The 20,530-nt window shown below is 40.3% G+C and overlaps 1 protein-coding gene across 7 annotated transcripts in view; it reads left to right on the forward strand.

Moving 5' to 3' along the window:
• The window catches only part of LOC139968690 (WD repeat and FYVE domain-containing protein 3-like), a 99,432-nt gene extending 79,116 nt beyond the window's left edge, over positions 1-20,316 (forward strand). For all 7 annotated transcript variants that reach the window (XM_071972979.1, XM_071972983.1, XM_071972982.1 and 4 more), the window contains 26 exons: positions 294-341; positions 1,129-1,225; positions 1,572-1,748; positions 3,173-3,394; positions 3,917-4,088; positions 4,686-4,819; positions 5,200-5,348; positions 5,726-5,867; positions 6,353-6,438; positions 6,874-6,957; positions 7,679-7,733; positions 8,787-8,906; positions 9,322-9,436; positions 9,812-9,915; positions 10,529-10,774; positions 11,196-11,408; positions 11,831-11,963; positions 12,481-12,731; positions 13,360-13,422; positions 14,148-14,327; positions 15,859-15,981; positions 16,681-16,740; positions 17,065-17,887; positions 18,124-18,235; positions 18,535-18,726; positions 19,358-20,316. In XM_071972979.1, coding sequence (XP_071829080.1) covers positions 294-341; positions 1,129-1,225; positions 1,572-1,748; positions 3,173-3,394; positions 3,917-4,088; positions 4,686-4,819; positions 5,200-5,348; positions 5,726-5,867; positions 6,353-6,438; positions 6,874-6,957; positions 7,679-7,733; positions 8,787-8,906; positions 9,322-9,436; positions 9,812-9,915; positions 10,529-10,774; positions 11,196-11,408; positions 11,831-11,963; positions 12,481-12,731; positions 13,360-13,422; positions 14,148-14,327; positions 15,859-15,981; positions 16,681-16,740; positions 17,065-17,887; positions 18,124-18,235; positions 18,535-18,726; positions 19,358-19,463 — 4,207 coding nt within the window. In that variant the 3' untranslated portion in view covers positions 19,464-20,316. The remainder of the gene's footprint in view (positions 1-293; positions 342-1,128; positions 1,226-1,571; positions 1,749-3,172; positions 3,395-3,916; positions 4,089-4,685; positions 4,820-5,199; positions 5,349-5,725; positions 5,868-6,352; positions 6,439-6,873; positions 6,958-7,678; positions 7,734-8,786; positions 8,907-9,321; positions 9,437-9,811; positions 9,916-10,528; positions 10,775-11,195; positions 11,409-11,830; positions 11,964-12,480; positions 12,732-13,359; positions 13,423-14,147; positions 14,328-15,858; positions 15,982-16,680; positions 16,741-17,064; positions 17,888-18,123; positions 18,236-18,534; positions 18,727-19,357) is intronic.
• The last annotated feature ends 214 nt before the right edge of the window (positions 20,317-20,530 follow it).

Here is a 20,530-nt window from a genome sequence, read left to right on the forward strand (position 1 = left end):
GCAACCTTTGTACCCCTCATTTCATCTCAATTGATTTGTTTGCGTGGAAATCAATAACATTAATTGAATGTTTTATCACAATTTGGCAGCATATAAAAGCACAAAAGGTTTTTTTTTTTCAATTCTTGACTATGGACTAAAATAAGAGATTTCTTTATTTTGTGTAGTGGACTATTTGGCTAGGAAATCTCCATAGTGTGATAACAGAAATGTGTCTATGAAAAGTCCTGTTAAGACAAATAAAATCTTTTCTCTATTGTCATTATTTTTATCATTCACTTCTCATTTTACAGCTCTGCTGGTCAGAGGAACGCAGTGAAGGTTGATCTAAAAATTGCAAAGTAGGTTATTCTTCTCAGTTTTATGGCAATATTTTTATGACTTTGGCAAGTGAAGAATTGTAAAACTCTTAAGAACAAAGATTTCAACTGCTGGAAATCTTCAAACCATGAAGTGTAAGAGAGAAGGAAAAAATTCCACTAAACACAAATATTTTTGAGTCCTAAGGCCACACAATTCTTTGCTCTTTTCTAATCAGTTGTTAATTTCCTGTTCAGTTTTCAGTTGTCTTTTAAAACTAATATTCTAATATTAAATATATATATATGTTAATATAAATATATATTATATAAATAATATAAAATAATATAAATATATTAATATAAATATATAAAAAATATTAAAACTAATATTCTTGGCAAAGAGCAAAGACATTTCTGGCTAGAATGGGATTCATGCCAGTGACCTCTGACCTGGTTACAAACCCAGCACTCTACCACTTGAACTATGCAGCCCTTAGTTGGTGCAGATCTCTATATAGCCATTTCTTTCCTGGGGGGGGGTGTTGGGGTGAGGGGGAGGGCCAGTCAGAAACCACAGTACCTTGCATACCGTGTCAGCATGAATCACCCCCCATTTTAGTTCGATCTTCCCATCATTCATTTACATATTTTAACTAAGTTTCTTCACATGATGATATAAGAAACTCTCCATCTTCTGATATTTTGAGGAAAGTTTTAAAGAATCTTCTTCTCTTTGTCCCATAAAGTTTTGGTACTGTTGCTTTCTTTGATAGAGCTACACTCAGTTATCTAAAAATGTTGCTTATTGTTCATTTGAATTTTTTAGGGCTGCTCTGGGTGAGAGTGCTGCGAGAAGTTGGCAAGTGTACATCACCGGTGAAAAGAAGAATTCTGCCAGGGACCAAGCAAAACAGACACAGTCTGTAAGTTTCTTGCTTTCTTTCTCCTGTAGATTAAATTTGTTATTCACCTGTTCAGTTCTCTGTAGTTGCATCACTCTGTAGTTGCATCACTCTGTAACTGATCTGTAGCAAAGTAGAAGCCCGAGAGGTGCTGAAAATATCTACACCTATGTTCATATCAAACACGCAATATCCCTTTGCTAATGTAGGTGATTGACATGTTGGGAACCGTTCGTTTCAAATCAAGCCCCAGGTTCAGTAATCTCTTCTTCCCTCCTCCCCCATCCCCCCTCCCCCTCCCCTTTATCACCCCATGTCTACTTGCATCTTCAGTTCCATTTCATTCTCATGTTGTTTCTTTCCGTAGCATCTTGCCAGTAAAGTGACGTCGGGTTTCAACCTGCTGTCCTCTCGTAAGAGTAAAAGAGAGAGTGCTTCCATTAAAGCATCGGTGAGCTCCCTGAATGATGTCAACATCTGGACCAACACCCACATCTTCATCGTCAGGGACTTGGTAGAGCTGCAGCATAATCAGTACAAACAGGTACTCAAGTTAGTTTAGTTTAGTTTAGTAGTAAACAAGGATCAGGAGGGACACTCAAGTCCCCATCAAGGACCCTATAGGAGAGAGAAAAAAAAACTGAAGACACAAACACTCAGACCCGATAACAATGCTTAAAGTGCTTGTCCAAAACATTCTTAAACCCATTCACACTACTTGCAAGTACAACTTTCTCAGGCAAACCGTTCCACTCATTCACAACCCTATTAGAAAAAAGTTATGCCGAATATTAATCCTACTTTGTGACTTTTGGAGTTTAAGACAATGATCTCTTACAACTACTATTAGCAAACATGAAAAAGTCGGTAAAGGATAAATTGTCAAAACCAAAGACTATCTTGAAAACCTGAATGAAGTCCCCACGTAACCTCCTAAGCTAAGTTACTTCGTCGTCTCAAGTAATGAAAAGGAGAATCGTAAAAATTGAAAATATTAATAGACATTAGACAGCACATGATTAGAAGGAGAAGTAGCAACATGGCAAAAAGTGTCTGAAAAAAGGAAAGAGTTTGGGATCAAATGGAATCATTAAAGAAAGACTTTCGGCAGAATTTTAGTTAAGTTCTGTTATGTTTTAGTCCCAAGAAAATAAAAATAATTTGAGTGCTAGCATATTTCCATAGCTATGCTAATTTTCAAGATGATCTGCCTTTAATATATGCTAAATCTCTGGTATGCTCCTTGAAGGCTAAATTAACGATGACTTTAGATACTTGGTGCAGGTCTTAATGTTAAATGTTGATTTATTGTTTTATCAATTCTGATAACTCGACCAAAACATGTTGGTTAACTTGTTACAAACCAAAGAGGATCCTAAATACTCACAGATAATGGTCGTCAATAAGACACATTTCCTGGCACACTAACTATCCAGTTAAATTTATCATTGAAACATTTCCACAATTTTCCTCTTCGACAAGGTAAAATCATCCTAGCCAGATTCTCGGCCCTTGGAAATTGTATACAACCATACCGCCTGAGTTCTGATGGTCAACTGCCGCCCAAAATCACAAATCCCTAAATCCACCCAAAGTTTGGTGTTTGGAATGCTAAAAGACCGCTTTTCATATTATTAACCTTTCATGCCCATGTACAGTCCCTTTAAGCCGGTGGTTGCTGACCCCCGGCTTAAATGAGTGGCCTCCTTGACCACTCATAATAAGAACTTATCCTCAACGACCATATACCGTGCGACATGCACAGTACGCTACAATAAGAGAAAATAAATTACACCCCCTGACAATCATTCTACACCATTTGCCCTTTTTTTTTTGGTCAATTTGTAATGTATTGTATTAACATGATATGTTTGACCATAACGGTGTCATGTCTTCCTGTATAGCTTTGCTGGAAACTGATCTCGCTTTACGCTCGACCGTCCAAATACTTATTCTTCCTTTCCACAGAGCCAAAGGTACTTACATCGATTCATCTCAGAACAGTGGGAACATATGGAGTATGAGCTATTGAGGGAGAGGGGCATTTGGGGTCCCGAGGAGGGGTCCACTCTCGACAAATGGATGCTGGACATGACGGAGGGGCCCAGCCGAATGAGGAAGAAGATGGTCAAGAATGACATGTTCTACTCAACTTATGTTTGTGCAGAGGAGGACAAAGCAGAGTTTCCTGTGAGTACAAATGACCTTTGACCTATCCAATGCACCAACAACAACAACGTGCCATTATTGGCAGCTGTTTTAGGAAGCTCTCCTTGGCACGTAGCATGTTGAGAGTGAAACTAGGACATGTTTTCATTTCATTTGTATAAATTGAAGAAGACGGTGATGAAGGGGGATGTGGAGGAGGGAGGTGGAGGTTTAGGGGGGAGAGGATAGCAGAAGATATTTATGGGTGGGACTTAAATGGTACAGTGTCTAATGGTGTAAAGATATAGGTCAAAGTGTAATCAAGATTTACAACTCTTCTTTGGCAGTGGGGACGGGGGGCTGGGGGGTGGGGTGATTGCCAGATTACGATATTGCTTGAGTTAGAACACAGATTACTATATTTTTTTAAACATGTTGTTGTAAATTATGAAAGACTTCAAACATTTGATAAGGTAACTTTTAACCTATCTATTTTTCTGGTTCATATTTGGAGCCAGCAAAACCAACAAAACGATTTTACTTTTTTTTCTCAAATATTTTCAGAAATCTAACAAACACAAACCAGTCTCCAGCTTTGACAGCAGGATATACGCTCGGTTCCCAAGAACCAAATCACTTCTACATTCTCTGAAGGTGGACATGGTGTCTCCAGAACTGGTGGACGAGCAACAAGTGGACGGAGTGTATGCTCAACAGGACGAGGAGGTGGACGCAGGTAAGAGGACGTAATGGTTTGGTTGAACTTAAGGGGACAAATGGAATTAGTGGATAGAGTATGCTGCCATATTTTATTGCTTTTGTCTTGAATTTCTGAATTTTATTGCTTTAATAACTTTTGTTAGGATTTTTGTTTATTTTTGTAATTTTCATTTTAGGCTGTAATATTTTTAAGTTGTAATATTTTATGCGATTTTGTGAAGTGCTCTGAGATCATTCTTTGATGTAGAGCGCTATATATGAATAAATCATTATTATTATTTAGAGTGGCCTTAGGGGATAGTTGGATTCAGGGAAATTGTGGAATTTATGGGATAAGGAAATTTAGGCTACTAGAGGATTATTATGGATTTAGGGACTTATGGAGCAGGATATTTTTGATGGGAGAGGGGGGGGGGATATGGATACAACAGATAATTATATTGCTTTTCTTTATAGATGTTCATTTGATCTAATAGGCTGTTTTTATCACCTCCAAAGGGGATAACATACTAGAGGGGGGGGGGGGTTGGCTGGTGGGATTGTATTCATTTTTAGAGGATATGATTGATCCCTGATTCAGTACATACAAGATGTGTGTCTTATCTTCTTACAGATAGCCAGAGTAACCTTGACAACGATGACGATGACGACATGGAAACACCGGATAATGAGACCCAGGTGGACCGACCCCTGGAACCCAAGACCGACCACCAGATGGTCCTCAGGCTGCTGGAGGAAGGGGAGAAGGTGAGTGACATCTGCTAAGATAGAGAGACAGACTGGAGCAGCAGGATAAAGACAGACTGGAGCAGTTAATAACTTGGTATTCACGGAAGGGGAGCTATAAGATTATGGAAAACATGTATTCATGTTTAGGAGGAGCAAGAAATTAAGTTTGTCATTATCAGTAAAAGACCTTCAAATTTCTTCTCGCCAAAGGACATGACAATATTCTCTTGCATGACTTTTTACAGGACCATGGCTACTGTAGCACCACCATTGCTCAGGCACCTCCTTAGCCTATTCTACACCCCTACCTCCCCATCCCCTCTCCTCCGTCCCTCCCTCCCTCTCTCTCTCACCTCGTGGAAACGAAACTAGTTTTCAAAGCTTGGGTATCGTTTCAGATTCGACACATATTCCGCTGTACGAGGATCCAGGGATTGGACACGGTGGAAGGATTGCTACTATTCTGCAAGGATCATTTCTATGTCGTGGATGGTTTCACACTCCTCAGCTCGAGAGAGATTTGTGACATCGATTCCGTTCCCGCACAGTGAGTTTTTACTCTGTAAATCATCACTCGATATTAGCGGGATATCGACCATAACCTCTCCAGTGCCATCGATAGAAAAGATGGAATATTTTGGTGACATAAAATAGAAATCGTTGAACACTTCAAGTGAATATTGTCTCTATATTTTTAACAAATGGGTGTCTTCTTTCATGTGGATTTGTTTATTCTGAAACATTCGTCTACTCATCTATCTCATAAAACTAGAACGGGATTAAAATTTTAAAAAGGATGACAAGATTAAAACCATTTCTAATACAGATCAAGCTTTTCCCAGCCCTAAAGATGTGACCCATCTCGCTTAAAAGTCTGTTTGTTTTACATGACATGAAAAAGTAAAACCTTTCTCCTCTCTGTAGACATCAAGATCCAATCATTCCGAGGACATCCAGCCAAGGCTCGGCATCCTCTTCCTCCTCTTCATCTGGTCTCAAGAGGATGTCATCCAAGTATGCCTACGATGACATCAGAGAGGTCCTCAAGAGACGTTACCTTCTACAGGTGAGGATCTCAATATGGCCATTTGACCAACAATTAATACCTTATCTTAAACAAACCCTTTCATCTGTTTTTCTTGTTTTTCTTGTTCTATGTGTATCCATCATTTATTTGGATATGCATTATCATGTCTCTTCATATAGAATTTAGGAATTTTTTTTTTTTTTTTTTTTCCCCTTCTCCTCCTGATTCAAACCTGGAAAAACCCTATCAATCTTACTTTATTATGATATTGTAGTTTCATTAAGAACAGATTTTTTTTTTCTTCCTTCTCCTGATTCAAACCTGGAAAAAACCCTATCAATCTTACTGAATTATGATATTTTTAGTTTCAATTAGAACTTGAATTTTTTTTTTCTGCTCTTGCATGTTCATATGTTCTGTAGTATGTACTAACATTGTGTACCCTGTGTATTGAATGGGAGTAATGCTACTATACATACTTAATATGCACATATTAATTGTCTAATATGCATATTCATCAACAGCCCATAGCCATTGAGGTATTTTCAGCTGATGGAAGAAACTGCTTGTTAGCATTCCCAAGGAAAGTCCATAACAAGGTCTTCAGAAGGTACAATCTTCGGCTATTCCTGTCTTTTTCATCATTTTTAGCAAGTCCTATATCCACATCAAATGCCCCAGTGTATTTGTTTATGTTTACAGTAGGTCTTAATCTCTTAAGTGACAGTGTAAATTTAGCATACGTCTTCAAGTAAGAAAATGTTTTGATCAGAATCGGTGCATGTTGTGTTTCACACAGATGATAGCGCATCAAAATACCACATGAAGGCCATCAGCTTTGCCCCCCAACTTTGTTAAAATTGTTTAATTTTCCATAAAATACTCTCCACAATGTTTTAGCCATTGTTATAATGGCCACATTTAGTCATTGATGTATTGTCAAGACAGGGTGCAAAATTAAGACCAGTAAAACATTAGAAGAAACGAAACAGAAGCAGTCTAAAGGTCTCTGTTTTAATTGATGTTCGTGTCATTTCGTCATCAGGTTCACAGCCGAAGCGTCGAGGTTGACAGACAGCGCGAGTGAGTCCGTCACGGGCCACAGAAGAAACATGCAGGTTGAAGGAGGGTAAGTATGTATGTATGTATGTATGCGTGTATGTATGTATGCATGTATGTATGTATTTATGTAAGTATGTGTGTATACATGTATGTATTTTAGATCCTCCTGCAAGCAGGAACTCCCGAAGGAGCCATCATTGGCTTATCAAAGCCGCAAGCTGACCGAAGTCAGTCTCAGCTGACAGGTCTTAAAACCTCTTCAAAGTATGTTATGGCACCACCCGACTTGCAGGGTAGTTTTCAGTCGAACCAGGGTTGTTTTAAGTATTGTAACACAGGTATCATATTAACCCTTTTGGGGATATGATGAAGTTGAAACCAGATCAATCGATTTACATCATGCATACTGTATGTTATGCTGCGGCAGTCAAATCAATAAAAAATTATGTAATAAAAAATTATGGTTGGGACTCTGGTTGCATCATAAGTTGAGTGTTGAGAGTTGCATTGACTAACATGGTTGTAGATGTGTTCTTAATTCTAATAAATGCAAACTATCATGTCCTTGCTTGAGAGTACTTTTGTCTTAGTTTTGTGAGTGTTTTCATCACAAAAGATTTATTCTAAGTTAATTACAAGTCTTTTGTTTGGTATTATCAATTCAATTCTTATTTTTCATCATTATTGTGTGAAATTGCTTGGTTTTTTTATCTAAGATATGATATGGTTTAATTTGTATGAGATGAATGATTTACAAGTTTAGTAAAAATAATTCTGTCTTCTTTCAGAGCCAACTTCCTGGGAAACTTAATTGGAGAAAAATCTGTCACTCAGAGGTGGGAGGTAGGTTTGATGAGGTTTGATTCCACATATTTCATTTATTTCACTTCATTTATTTGTTTCTTCACAATATAAATACAGAGAAGTTAACTAAGTGACGAAACATATCGACAACAGGGAAACTTGTGTAAGGAAGCACTCCAAAAAACCCAGAGGGCTTGTCTAGTAGATCGCTCCCATTAGTAAATAGAGAGAACAATACAAGAAAACAGTAACACTTATATCCACCCACACACCAACCAAATACGTAGAACCCACCCACCCCACCCCACCACCCACAATACATATATATACACTTATGTATACATACACAATTGAATACAAATACAAATACACACATGCATATATACATATATATATAAGTATATGCATATACATACATATATATACACCCGTGTTAATATAAACATGTATTCGTACTTACACAAACACAAAAACAATCATGTATAGACATATACGTTAGGGGGGAAAAGATTACAACAACAAAGGGATGGCTACAGCATATGCATACAGCAGACCTAGTGCTCAGCTACAATTCAAAGCTTTCTTTCAGTGGTCTTTAAACAAGCAGTGGTGTATAAATGTACAGTTGGGTAATATGTTAAGAATGAATTGTGTGCATTCCAGATAGAAAGGTATGGTTCCATTTCAACCATCAAGTCTGTCGTAATTGTTACAGCTGTTCGTCATTTATTTTAAAGAGCCTGGTGGCCAATTGGCTAAGGCGTCGGACTCGTGATCCAAGAATTGCTGGTTCGATTCCTGCCTAGTTCATAACGTTGTGTCCTTGGGCAAGATGCTTTATCTCACTTGCCTCTCACCACCCAGGGGTTAAATGGGTACCTGTGAGGTAACTTGTCACTGGGCGCAGTAGATAACTGTTGCCGACTGGAGGGATTGTCTCTGGGACAGGTTATCATTGACCAGGGGTAATATAACGTGTGTAAAGCACTTTGAGGCCTATCGCTGGTATAAAGCGCTATATAAAAAGCAAATATTATTATTATTATTTATTCCCATTAACATTCTCCTTGCTATTACTCTGTCCATCTCTAGCGTCGTGAGATCAGCAACTTTCAGTATCTGATGTCATTGAATAGCCTCGCAGGTCGCTCCTACAACGACCTGATGCAGTACCCAGTCTTTCCATGGATTCTAGCAGATTATGACTCAGAGGTAAGACGAGAGGGGTCAAGGGCCAAACTGAGCCCCGGGACAATTTTTGTTACCCAGGCCCCCAGTTTTGAGGTCTTCATTACTCCTGAATAATATGCTTATTTATACACATATTTTGAAATGGAGATACATAATTCTTCATCGCATATTTCATGCGGTTCCCTATTTGACCTCTTTCCCCCGGACACGTGCCCAAACCAGGGGGCTGTGTGATGATGAAATGAAGTGAGAAGGTGAGTGAAGGGAGGGGGGTTTGTTGGGGGGAGGGGAGTGGGTTAAGACAGGGGAGAAGGTTGGGTGGCAGAAATGTTGATGTGCACTCTTTATATTCAGTCAAGGATGCCATATGAGGAAAAGTCATCATCTCATATGAACAAATGAACTCTGAATGAATATTCACAATTGAATTTATCAGGAGCTTGATCTGACCAATCCAAACACATTCAGAGATCTCTCTAAGCCAATGGGAGCCCAGACTGAAAAGAGGCTCCTGGACTTCTGCAAGAGATACAAAGAGTGGGAGGATGCTGGTAAGTTTTCATATATTTGACATTTCTCGCCTCGTTAGGAAACACAAATGCAAATTGTCCCTTACTATAGCAAGGTTTGATGTCAAAAGCCTTCGGGCTCCCATTCAGCTTAAAAGATTCTCTCCGAATGAGGTACATAGGACACAAAATGTAGCAAGAAGAATGTTATCAATGAAAAATGAAGCCATATTCTGAGCCAACAACAACAATCTCTCTAAACATTGAAAACCCATGACTAGTGTGGCTACCACTTTTGTCACCACCTGTACTTAGTTTGGTTTTTCGAATCTATTTAAAGAATTTAAGAAAAAATATATATAAGAATTTGTTTCTGTGCACAGTCTTTTGTAGAAAATATTTTGTCCTCGATTGCAGAGCACCCACCGTACTACTATAGCACCCATTACTCTTCAGCGATGATTGTGGTCTCGTATCTCATCCGAATGGAACCATTCACACATCACTTCCTCAGATTACAGGTAAGACTGTTTCTTGTATATCATTTAGTTTGTTGTTATGAGAATTACTCTTCAAATTTATGTACTTACTTGTAATAATCATCAGGCAGTTATTTTAACGACGTTTACGACCACGAATGTGGAAGAATCCCGGGAGGGCCATATGGATTACAACTTTCACATCGGGTGGCCTCCAATTCAATAAAATTTAACTCAAATTTGGAATCTTTCCAATATAGAAATTCATTCCAGATGGGAAAACTGTAGATTGATCTTGTATGGAAAACCCACCTTACTATGACCCGGCCGGGAATCCAACCCGAACCTCCCGATTGCTAAGCCTCATTGCTTCAAATGCCGCCGTCTTTATCCACCTGGCAACAGCACCGGTACAACATACTTTTGAATAGATTTGAATAAGTATAACATTGTAGTATTTGGTTACTTCAGAGCACTCTATACTGACACAAAGAAGCAGTATGAATATTGTGTTTCTATCAGATACAGGTTTGGAATTCGTCGGGGTGAGTGCTTTGGAGTGTAATATGACAGGACAAAACACAGTGGTACTACCATTAGACTGGTTGTGATTGGTCTCCTTACTAATGAATATTCATGTATTTTGCTCTCTCAGGGAGGAAGCTTTGACCTCGCTGACAGGATGTTCCACAGTATCAAGGACGCGTGGCTCTCCGCGTCCAAACAGAACATGTCCGATGTCAAGGAACTCATTCCAGAGTTCTTTTACCTGCCAGAGATTCTGCTCAATCAGAATAACTTTGACCTGGGAGTGAAGCAGAGCGGTGTGACCCTCGGAGACTGCGTCTTACCCCCCTGGGCTAAAGGCGACCCCAAAGAATTCATCAGAATGCATAGAGAGGTAGGTCACTGGTAAAGTAAACAAATATTTGCGCATTCCCCCCAGATAAATGAATAATAATTAAAAAAATTAAATTAAATATACCAGTTAAATTATTCCCTGCACATTGTAGTTATTGTTGGGGATGAGTGGGGGGGGGTGTGGTGGCGGGTTAATTTGAATGTAGTCTTTGTCTGTGCCCTGCATTGGATTAGTTCATCAGTAACTAGCGTTTGTTTGTACTTGTCATTGTTATTGTATTACGATATTACCTGGTAATATTTAACATTATTATTTTCTTACATTTTTATGTTCCTCCCACATGTGTTGCTATATTCTTACTTAACCTCCTCTGCTAGATGATAATGGTAGATATTTACAGAATGAAAATTATAAATCCCAGATGGAAGCTCAGTTTATTGTTTGTGTGTCTTCGTAACAGGCTCTAGAGTGCGACTACGTCAGCAGTCATCTGCACGAATGGATCGATCTCATCTTTGGCTACAAACAGCAGGGCAAAGAAGCCGAGAGGTCACACAACGTATTCCACCACTACTTCTACGAGGGATACGTCGACATCTACAACGTCAAAGATCCCTTGAAACTCAGCGCCATCATAGGTTTTATCGATAACTTCGGACAAACGCCATCCCAGGTAAACCATTTACGTGATGTCTGCACCTTGTTCTGCCAACTACAATCATAGGTGTTAAGTCTCATGCAGAGAAATAATTTAGTGTTTAAACTTTGTAGCAGTTCTGAATAACGGCTCTGAAGTCTGTTTCTCTTATAAATTAAAATAAAACAAAACTGTTATTAAACTGCTTAATCGCTAAACAGCCTGTGTAAGAGAATGTGTAAAAGTAAGAGGGCCTGACGTTTCGATCCTAGCAGGATCTTTTTCGGAGGCTGAATGACAAGTAACAGTAACAGAAGGGACAAATACACACAGAATACAGACAGGTTAATGAGCAGGGTGAACACTAAAGAGAAAGATGGATTGTCTACCAAGCCTCTTACATCTTTCTCTTTTGTGTTCATCCCGCTCATAAATCAGATTTATTTGTTTCTTTGCAGCTTTTCAAGAGGCCACATCCACAAAGGAAATCGAGCAACAGAACAGGCGACAGTAACGGGAATGTGATACCCATCAACAAGCTCTTCTTCCACAACCTTGAAACCTTGAAGCCCTCCTTAACCCCGATAAGAGGTAAATCTTGACCTGGATATCCGAAAGGAGAGAGGGGAGGGGAAAGGGGAGGAGAGGGGAGGAGAGGGGGGAAGGTCAAAGGTTTGTGTGTCGTAAAGTCTATCGTCATATTATATTTTATTTTGGAAAATATTACATTGCGTCAAAAAGGAACAGCTCACGAAATAAACAACTAAGATATAGGAAACTCAGAACATGTTTATCATACTCTATGCATGCCAGTGGCTGATAATTAAAGTTATACACTGTCTTTTGTTGGCTTCGGTCATTAAATTATCCCCGAGTATGCCTAATCTATGTTGTCATACCATTAATTGATTATAATTGTTTAAAATGTTATGCTTTCATTATATTACGATATAATTATATTACGATATGACATGAGGTCATTACCACCATACTGTACTATAAATGCAAATCATGTGAATAAATGATGGAAAAAAAAAAAATGTCATATTTTATGAGTATGCTGTTTTCAGAGAGATGGAGAAACTTTCTTTCTTTTTTTGATCTGTAGAACTCAAGGGAGGAGTAGGTCAGATCCATCCCCTGGAGAGGTCCACCATCATGGCCGTGGAGAAGAACAAGGTCCTCTTCCCACCGTCGTACCAACGATACTTAGCTTTCGGATACGCAGACAGCAGTCTAAGGCTCGGAAGCTGCGATACCGAGAGGGCCGTGACCGTCTTTGAGGGCAAGACCTACGGGGAGATTCTCTGCGCTGCCTGTCCTAACTCAAAGACCATTATCACTGGTGGGACCAGTACAGTAAGTACTGCTCCGTCTTTTGTGTATCCACAGTGGGAAGTTATTAGCAGCAATGCATTGTGGGAAAATTTATAATATTTCATATGATGCATATTACACGACTATTGGAGATGCTTCGAAGTGTGTAATTAAAGTAACAGTCTCGACCTTCCTAGTGGTTTCGATTTAGTCATCTCTGTTGAAAAATACTCCAGCTTTGTATCTCGAGTGCCTCAGGCACTGTGGCAAAAGTAGGGCTGAGGGGGCTGCAGCTAGGCTGCGTAGGATGTTATCACATGTGTATGCAGTTTCACAGAATAGAAACTGTTTTTAGTAATCTCTATTGTCATCTACTCCAGCTTTGTATCTCGAGTGCCTCAGGCACTGTGGCAAAAGTAGGGCTGAGGGGCTGCAGCTAGGCTGCATAGGATGCCAACTTTTATGTGTATTGCTGATCTGCTCAGATCACTTTTATTGTTTCATATTGATTCAGCCTTGATTTGAGGGGCATAGCAGTTGCTGCAGTGTTTGAACATGGGTGATTCAAAATGAGTATTGTGTAATTTTCTTAATTTCAGTTCAAGTTTTAATCTTTAATGTCCAATCTCTTAATTTTTTAAAGTCTTTTAATCTTTCATCTTCTTTAAAGGTTGTCCATGTTTGGCATCTGGAATCTGGCAAAGATGGCTGTAAACAACTAACTCTAAAGCAGGTTAGTGTCCTTTGTTATCTTGTTTGTTGTTGTTGTTTTGAGGCTAAAATAGATTTCAGTAAAATCACTTCATTTATCAACAGTTGTAGGTCACCGTTTCCTTACACCTAGGAATAATCCAGCACTTTCAAAGCATTTCAATACTAAAATCACTTGTTTTTGTTACACACAAAATTTTAAAACTTAATAATAATTTTTAATAAATGATAATAATATTTTGTAACCGACTCAGTCAGTGTTTTGATTGTAGTTAAACCAGCCAGGCTTGTGTCTGTCTGTCTATCTTCTTATTAGTTTACTCATGAAATGAAACAGTTTACTCTTCAGAGTTCAGTGTGTTGTGCATATTATCCTGTTGGAATTACAGTAGTGTGTGCTATGGCAGTGACTAAATGTCCATGGCTTGAAAGTGCATTTATGTGACTATTCCACACAAAGAATTTTTCATGCTCAATATTGAGAAATTGTTTATATACAAGAGGATTTTATCAATCAAAATCTTAGTTTATGCCTGGACAAATTAAATTGCTCTTTTAATTAGGTAAATTGAGTGAATTCAGCATCTATATCGTGATTTCTTCTAATTTTGTTCTTTTTTGGGTTCCTTTTCTTCATGTTTACATAAAGCATTACTCTTCCCAAAATCATTTTCTCCTCTATACGTGTAAAAATCTAGCATTTTTTTTTTACTGAAAGTGTCTTCATTCTCTGGCTACTTTTTGCAGTCACTCTATGGTCACACCAAAGCTGTTGGTTGTTTGGCGATCTCCACTACGTATAGCTTCATCGTGAGTGGTTCCAAGGACCAAACCTGCATCGTGTGGGACCTCAATCAACTTGTATTCATTCGTCAGCTGAAAGGACTAAAGGACGCTGTCACTGCCATTGCCATAAATGACCTTACTGTAAGTCATGCAATGCCTCCCCCACCCCCTCCCCCTCAGACACAGTAGAAGCACCGATCAGTACCCCCATCCCCACCCCCCTCAGAAACAGTAGAAGCACCGATCAATACCCTTATCCCCACCCCCCTCAGAAACAGTAGAAGCACCGATCAGTACCCCTATTCCTATCCCCTCCAGAAACAGTAGAAGCACCGATCAGTACCCCTATCCCCCTTAGAAACAGTAGGAGCACCGATCAGTACCCCTATCCCTTATCCCCCTCAGAAACAGTAGAAGCACCGATCAGTACCCCTATCCCTTATCCCCCTCAGACACAGTAGAAGCACCGAGCAGTACCCCCATCCCCACCCCCCTCAGAAACAGTAGAAGCACCGATCATTACCCCATTCCCCCTCAGAAACAGTAGAAGCACCGATCAGTACCCGAATCCCCCTCAGAAACAGTAGAAGCACCGATCATTACCCCATTCCCCCTCAGAAACAGTAGAAGCACCGATCAGACCCCTATCCCCATCCCCCTCAGAAACAGTAGAAGCACCGATCAGTACCCCCATCCCCACCCCCCCTCAGAAACAGTAGAAGCACCGATCAATACCCTTATCCCCACCCCCCTCAGAAACAGTAGAAGCACCGATCAGTACCCCTATTCCTATCCCCTCCAGAAACAGTAGAAGCACCGATCAGTACCCCTATCCCCCTTAGAAACAGTAGGAGCACCGATCAGTACCCCTATCTCTTATCCCCCTCAGAAACAGTAGAAGCACCGATCAGTACCCCTATCCCTTATCCCCCTCAGACACAGTAGAAGCACCGAGCAGTACCCCCATCCCCACCCCCCTCAGAAACAGTAGAAGCACCGATCATTACCCCATTCCCCCTCAGAAACAGTAGAAGCACCGATCAGTACCCGAATCCCCCTCAGAAACAGTAGAAGCACCGATCATTACCCCATTCCCCCTCAGAAACAGTAGAAGCACCGATCAGTACCTGTATCCCCCTCAGAAACAGTAGAAGCACCGATCAGACCCCTATTCCCATCCCCCTCAGAAACAGTAGAAGCACCGATCAGTACCCCATTCCCCCTCAGAAACAGTAGAAGCACCGATCAGTACCCGAATCCCCCTCAGAAACAGTAGAAGCACCGATCATTACCCCATTCCCCTCAGAAACAGTAGAAGCACTGATCAGTACCTGTATCCCCCTCAGAAACAGTAGAAGCACCGATCATTACCCCATTCCCCTCAGAAACAGTAGAAGCACTGATCAGTACCTGTATCCCCCTCAGAAACAGTAGAAGCACCCATCAGTACCCCTATCCCCATCCCCCTCAGAAACAGTAGAAGCACCCATCAGTACCCCTATCCCTTATCCCCCTCAGACACAGTAGAAGCACCGAGCAGTACCCCCATCCCCACCCCCCTCAGAAACAGTAGAAGCACCCATCAGTACCCCTATCCCCATCTCCCTAAAAAACTTTACTTTCACCTTTACAACAACAAAAAACTACTGAAAATTTTCATCTTCATGAACAGGGAGACATTGCAACCTGCGCTGGAGTACACCTGCATCTGTGGAGCATCAACGGGGATAGGATAGCCAACGTCAACACGTCAACAGGAAGGGATCAACAGATACTATGTTGCGCCATGTCTGAGGTAACCATTTATCGACAACAATTTCTAAACCTTGAACAAGCTTGGAAGTGGTAGTATTTTGTGAGGAGTACATGACTCAGAAACTTGTCAAAACTTTGCAGCAACCAAGAAAACTCAAGTGTTCTTAAAAGGCATTGAAGACTTGCCCCAAACCGCGTGCTGCCATCTGAAAAAGTTAACTTTCTGTTGCTTGCAAGTGACGTTTTGTTTGTGTCGCTACAAAATGCAGACAGTAATGAAACGTGATACCTTAATTGTTATCTTTAGCTGGACCTGAGATGCCCATCGCTGTATCGTTTTTTATACTGTGCCGTGGGTATTGACCGCAGCTGTATGTACTGACTGTACACTATAGTGTCTAATTACTGACGGTAGCAAGCTGTGTGTGTATTTTCTGGGATCGATGGTGGTGTTTTGCACTTCTGTTACACCTCATTTGAAACTAGGTCAAATAACCGGTATTAAATGTTTCTTTTTGCGCGAGTCCTCACACCCTTTAAGCCTCACTTTCTAAAAGGTTGTTTCATACCATTGTCACTGCCTTGCATTTTAGACCCTGCAGCTGTATAAACTAACCCTACCTAGCAGAGGATTTTCTTCTTTGGTTTCTTGAAATATGAAATAAATTGAAAGGGTGTGTCTTAATGTTTTATTCCTTTGATAATATAATAATATAATGTTGCATCCTTTTTTCCCTAGCTGGTGGAGTGGGACCTCCAGAATGTTGTTCTGACTGGGTCAACTGATGGTGTTGTAAGGGTAAGTTTTAGACTGATATTGTTTACTAAAATCAATCCATGTTATTTTACTCACCAAAGGTGTAACTCGTTTTTCCATCTGTGGTGAGTAGAATCCTTAGCTAACAAACCTAAACAAATGTTTCTTATCATTGAAAATGGTGAGACATATCTTTGTGTTTGAAATTCTAGGTTTCCAGCCCTAACTGTAGATAGGCTCTCTGTGGAAGAACATTTGTTTTAGTATGTCATTCCTGTGAGAAGAACTTGACTCTTCAGACATACAGACATAAAGACTTTGGAGTTTTGTTTCACTGTCTCTTAAATTTATGATTTATTTATGCAGATGTGGAGTGTTGAGTATGTACAAGTACCTGATGAGGAACAGGCTTTTGCCAAGAGTCCAAGCACATCAAATAACCCAAGTGCAGAACCATCCCCCCTACTGAGCAGAGTCAACCAGTCTCAGTACAAAACCAACCAATCAGAGGGCACCCCTTCAGAGGAAGATACCAATAGCTTAGGCAGTGCAGGGATGTTGACACCAAAGAAAGAGCAGTCCGAGAGGAGCAGCTTCTCAGAGACTGTTTCAGAGGACTTGAAGAAAAGCAAGGAATCCATCGAAGACAGTTCCATCTCGGAAGGCCGATCGAGAACCCAAATCGGCGATTCTTCAGAAGGGCTTGATATACCGGTCAGACGGGAGGAGAAGATAAGCCCTCCCACCTCCCTGCCGATAAACTCCAGCCTCTCTGAGCTGGGGGTCAAGTGCAATAGTCAAGGAAGAGGAGGAGGAGACGGAGACGAAGGTGTCTCGGACGAGAGACGGAGCAGCGTCAAGTCCGACTCGGCGTTGCAATCCCGACTGGATGAAGAGGATAGGCAGTGGAGGAATAATGTACCGCCCTCTATCAGCGGCCACAGCATCAGCCAACCAGATTTAGGCAAAGCGCAACAGAGTCCAGTCTTTGCCCACAGCAATGGCGACAGTAACACTTCGGAATCCGCATCAGAGTTCTCGCCGGAGGCCCTCGGATTGAGATCATCCAAGGGATCAGTGAAGAGCGACGATTACATCATCATCTCGGACAAAGACCTAAAGGCTTACGACGAAGAGCAGGTGAATCAGGAAACTAGATCAGCAGCGCACAGGAATAAACTCAAGCCAGGTCAGCAAAAATGGTTCCATTTTATAACAAAAATTGTCATCATATTTCCAAATATATATATGTCGATTGTATCGTTGTCATCGTTCAAAAATCACCATTGTCAAAGTGTAAGCTCAAAAGCTTAAACAAACTTGACCCCCCTCCACCCCCCCCCCTTCCGCCACATTGTATACGGCGACTTGCATCACAAAACAAGCGAGAAATTCCTAATTTTCAACGTTTGTCTACTATTTCAGGATTCAAGTGGCAGAGGCAGTTGGTTTTCCGTAGCAAACTGACTATGCACACGGCATATGAGAGGAAGGACAACCCCAACCCTTCTGCAGTTACAGCACTGGCAATCTCAAAGTAAGGCAGCCCTATGCCAGAATTATTATTAATAAGATATGTCATTTGTTGAAAGTTTCTATCAAACAATACATCTTTTCTCCATATCAGCTTTTTTTTTACTTTTTAAAAAAAAAAAAAGTTATATTCTAAATTTTTTAAATTTAGATTCATTCCAGTGATCTAAATGTGTGTTTTTTTTTTAATTCTATAATTAAAAAAAAAGAAATAATATATTTATATATATTTTTTTTAATGTTTCTTTTTTAAATTTACCTTGAACCCACACTGTGTTTGAAACTTCTTCCCCCGCATCTCAGGGATCACATGAGGGTGTATGTGGGTGACGACAGAGGGCGCATCTTCAGCTGGTCAGTCAGCTACCAGCCAGGTAGGAGCGATATCTGGGTGAGAGACGAGAGCGGAGAGAACTGTACCGCCTGCAAGACCAAGTTTACCATGACCGAGAGGAGACACCACTGTAGGAGCTGCGGAAAGCTCTTCTGTGCCAAGTAAGAAGGGATTAAAACAAGGTGGCAAGAAGGGATTAAAACAATGTGGCAAGAAGGGATTAAAAACAATGTGGCCAAGTAAGAAGGGATTAAAAAACAATGTGGCCAAGTTAGAAGGGATTAAAACAATGTGGCCAAGTAAGGAGGGATTAAAACAATGTGGCCAAGTAAGGAGGGATTTAAACAATGTGGCAGAGTAAGAAGGGATTAAAACCAATGTGGCAGCTACCAAAACCTGATAGGGGATCATTTTCCCTGTCCATGTTTTATCCTGTCATTTTTAATGCGTTTATTGTTCTCATTTTGGTCGTTTTATGGTCTGGGGTAGTACCCAAAAGCCATGATGTAAGTTAGAAAGTTGAAGTGGGCTCCTGCTGCGAGGCTGCACAGGACATAATTCATCCCCCTCCATATTTTCACACAATAGGCACTGACGGTCTAAATGTCTGTTGTTTTTTTTGTTTTTTTCGCTATTTGACTATGTGCTCCAAGTCGTTCCTTCCTCCACTGTTTTAACGAAGGTGACCCCTTGACATTGAAAACCATTCCCCTCCCCACCTCCAGAGATCATTGCAGACCTTAACTGCCCTTAGAAAGAATGATAAACATGTTCTAATTCTTTCACAAACAGATGCAGCAACTTTGAAGCCGAAGTTCCAAGGTACAAGTCCAATAAACCGAGCCGAGTCTGCCAGAGCTGTTTCATCTCGTTGAACAGTCTCCCGGCGGCCGTATGAAGTTAAGACGTTGAGCTGCACCTGCCTTATTGTGGGCCCCAGGATTTAACAACGCCGGCCGAGTAGACTACGACGATTATGAGGACGCAGTGCTATGGCAATAAAAAGCTTACTTATTGTACAGTTATGATTATATCCATGTTTGTTGCAACGTGCTATTTGAGTCGATTGTGATAAATGGTAAAAATCGTAAAAACATTGGCAGTCTCGTGGCTTTTCAAGAGAACATCCAAACTTAACGTGCCGTAAGGGTGATCAGTATGCAGTACTTAAAGAAGTTAGGGGCGTTGGCTTATGAAAAGGAAGGTAAATGATAAAATATAGGAATAAAATTTATCCGTAAACAGTGAGCCAAAAAAACAATGAATTAGTTATATGCAGAATTAATGGTTATTGCTCATTTTGTGAAAAGAATCAACTTTGAAGATTTAAAAATCAGTATTTGGAATAAGAGGGTTAGTCTTTCTTGCGTTACCGTCTTGCATCATCGGAATCAGTCATTATGTTAATTTATGTACGATGGGCAACTCAATGTGAATGTGAATAATCAGGCTGAGCAGATGAATTTGAAAACATTTCATTAGTTACATTTAAGAGGAGGGAGCTTGTTACTTAGTATGCCATCTGAAAAGCTATGCAAGGATTTTCTGTTTATAGATATTTATATGTAATTAAGCCTAACATACAAATGTACACATGGTAGTCAGTCAAGCCATACCTGTTGCTACTTGTCACCTCCATGATAACACACAAATGTGTGCAGTTTACAATGATGGCATCATGGGGCTACCGTAGTGATACGCTAAATCCCTGCCTGCACAGTCTTCTAGGATTTCCTCGTTATTTTGGTAAACACCCATAGCGTATGAAAATTGTCTATTTGCAAATAGCGCCATCTATTTGTAGTTTTTCTTAGTCACTTCTTAGTAACTGTGATTGAAAGTAAGCCTCTGGTTTGTGTTTATCTTATCATCTCCTCAAGATGCTAATCTAGCCGTGGGGAGGAAGGTTTACATATGAGAGGAGACTACTATGTAAACAATGCAAGGCCGAAGGCAGAGGACTTT

Source organism: Apostichopus japonicus, chromosome 6 (assembly GCF_037975245.1).
Source record: "Apostichopus japonicus isolate 1M-3 chromosome 6, ASM3797524v1, whole genome shotgun sequence".
Taxonomy (NCBI): domain Eukaryota; kingdom Metazoa; phylum Echinodermata; class Holothuroidea; order Aspidochirotida; family Stichopodidae; genus Apostichopus; species Apostichopus japonicus.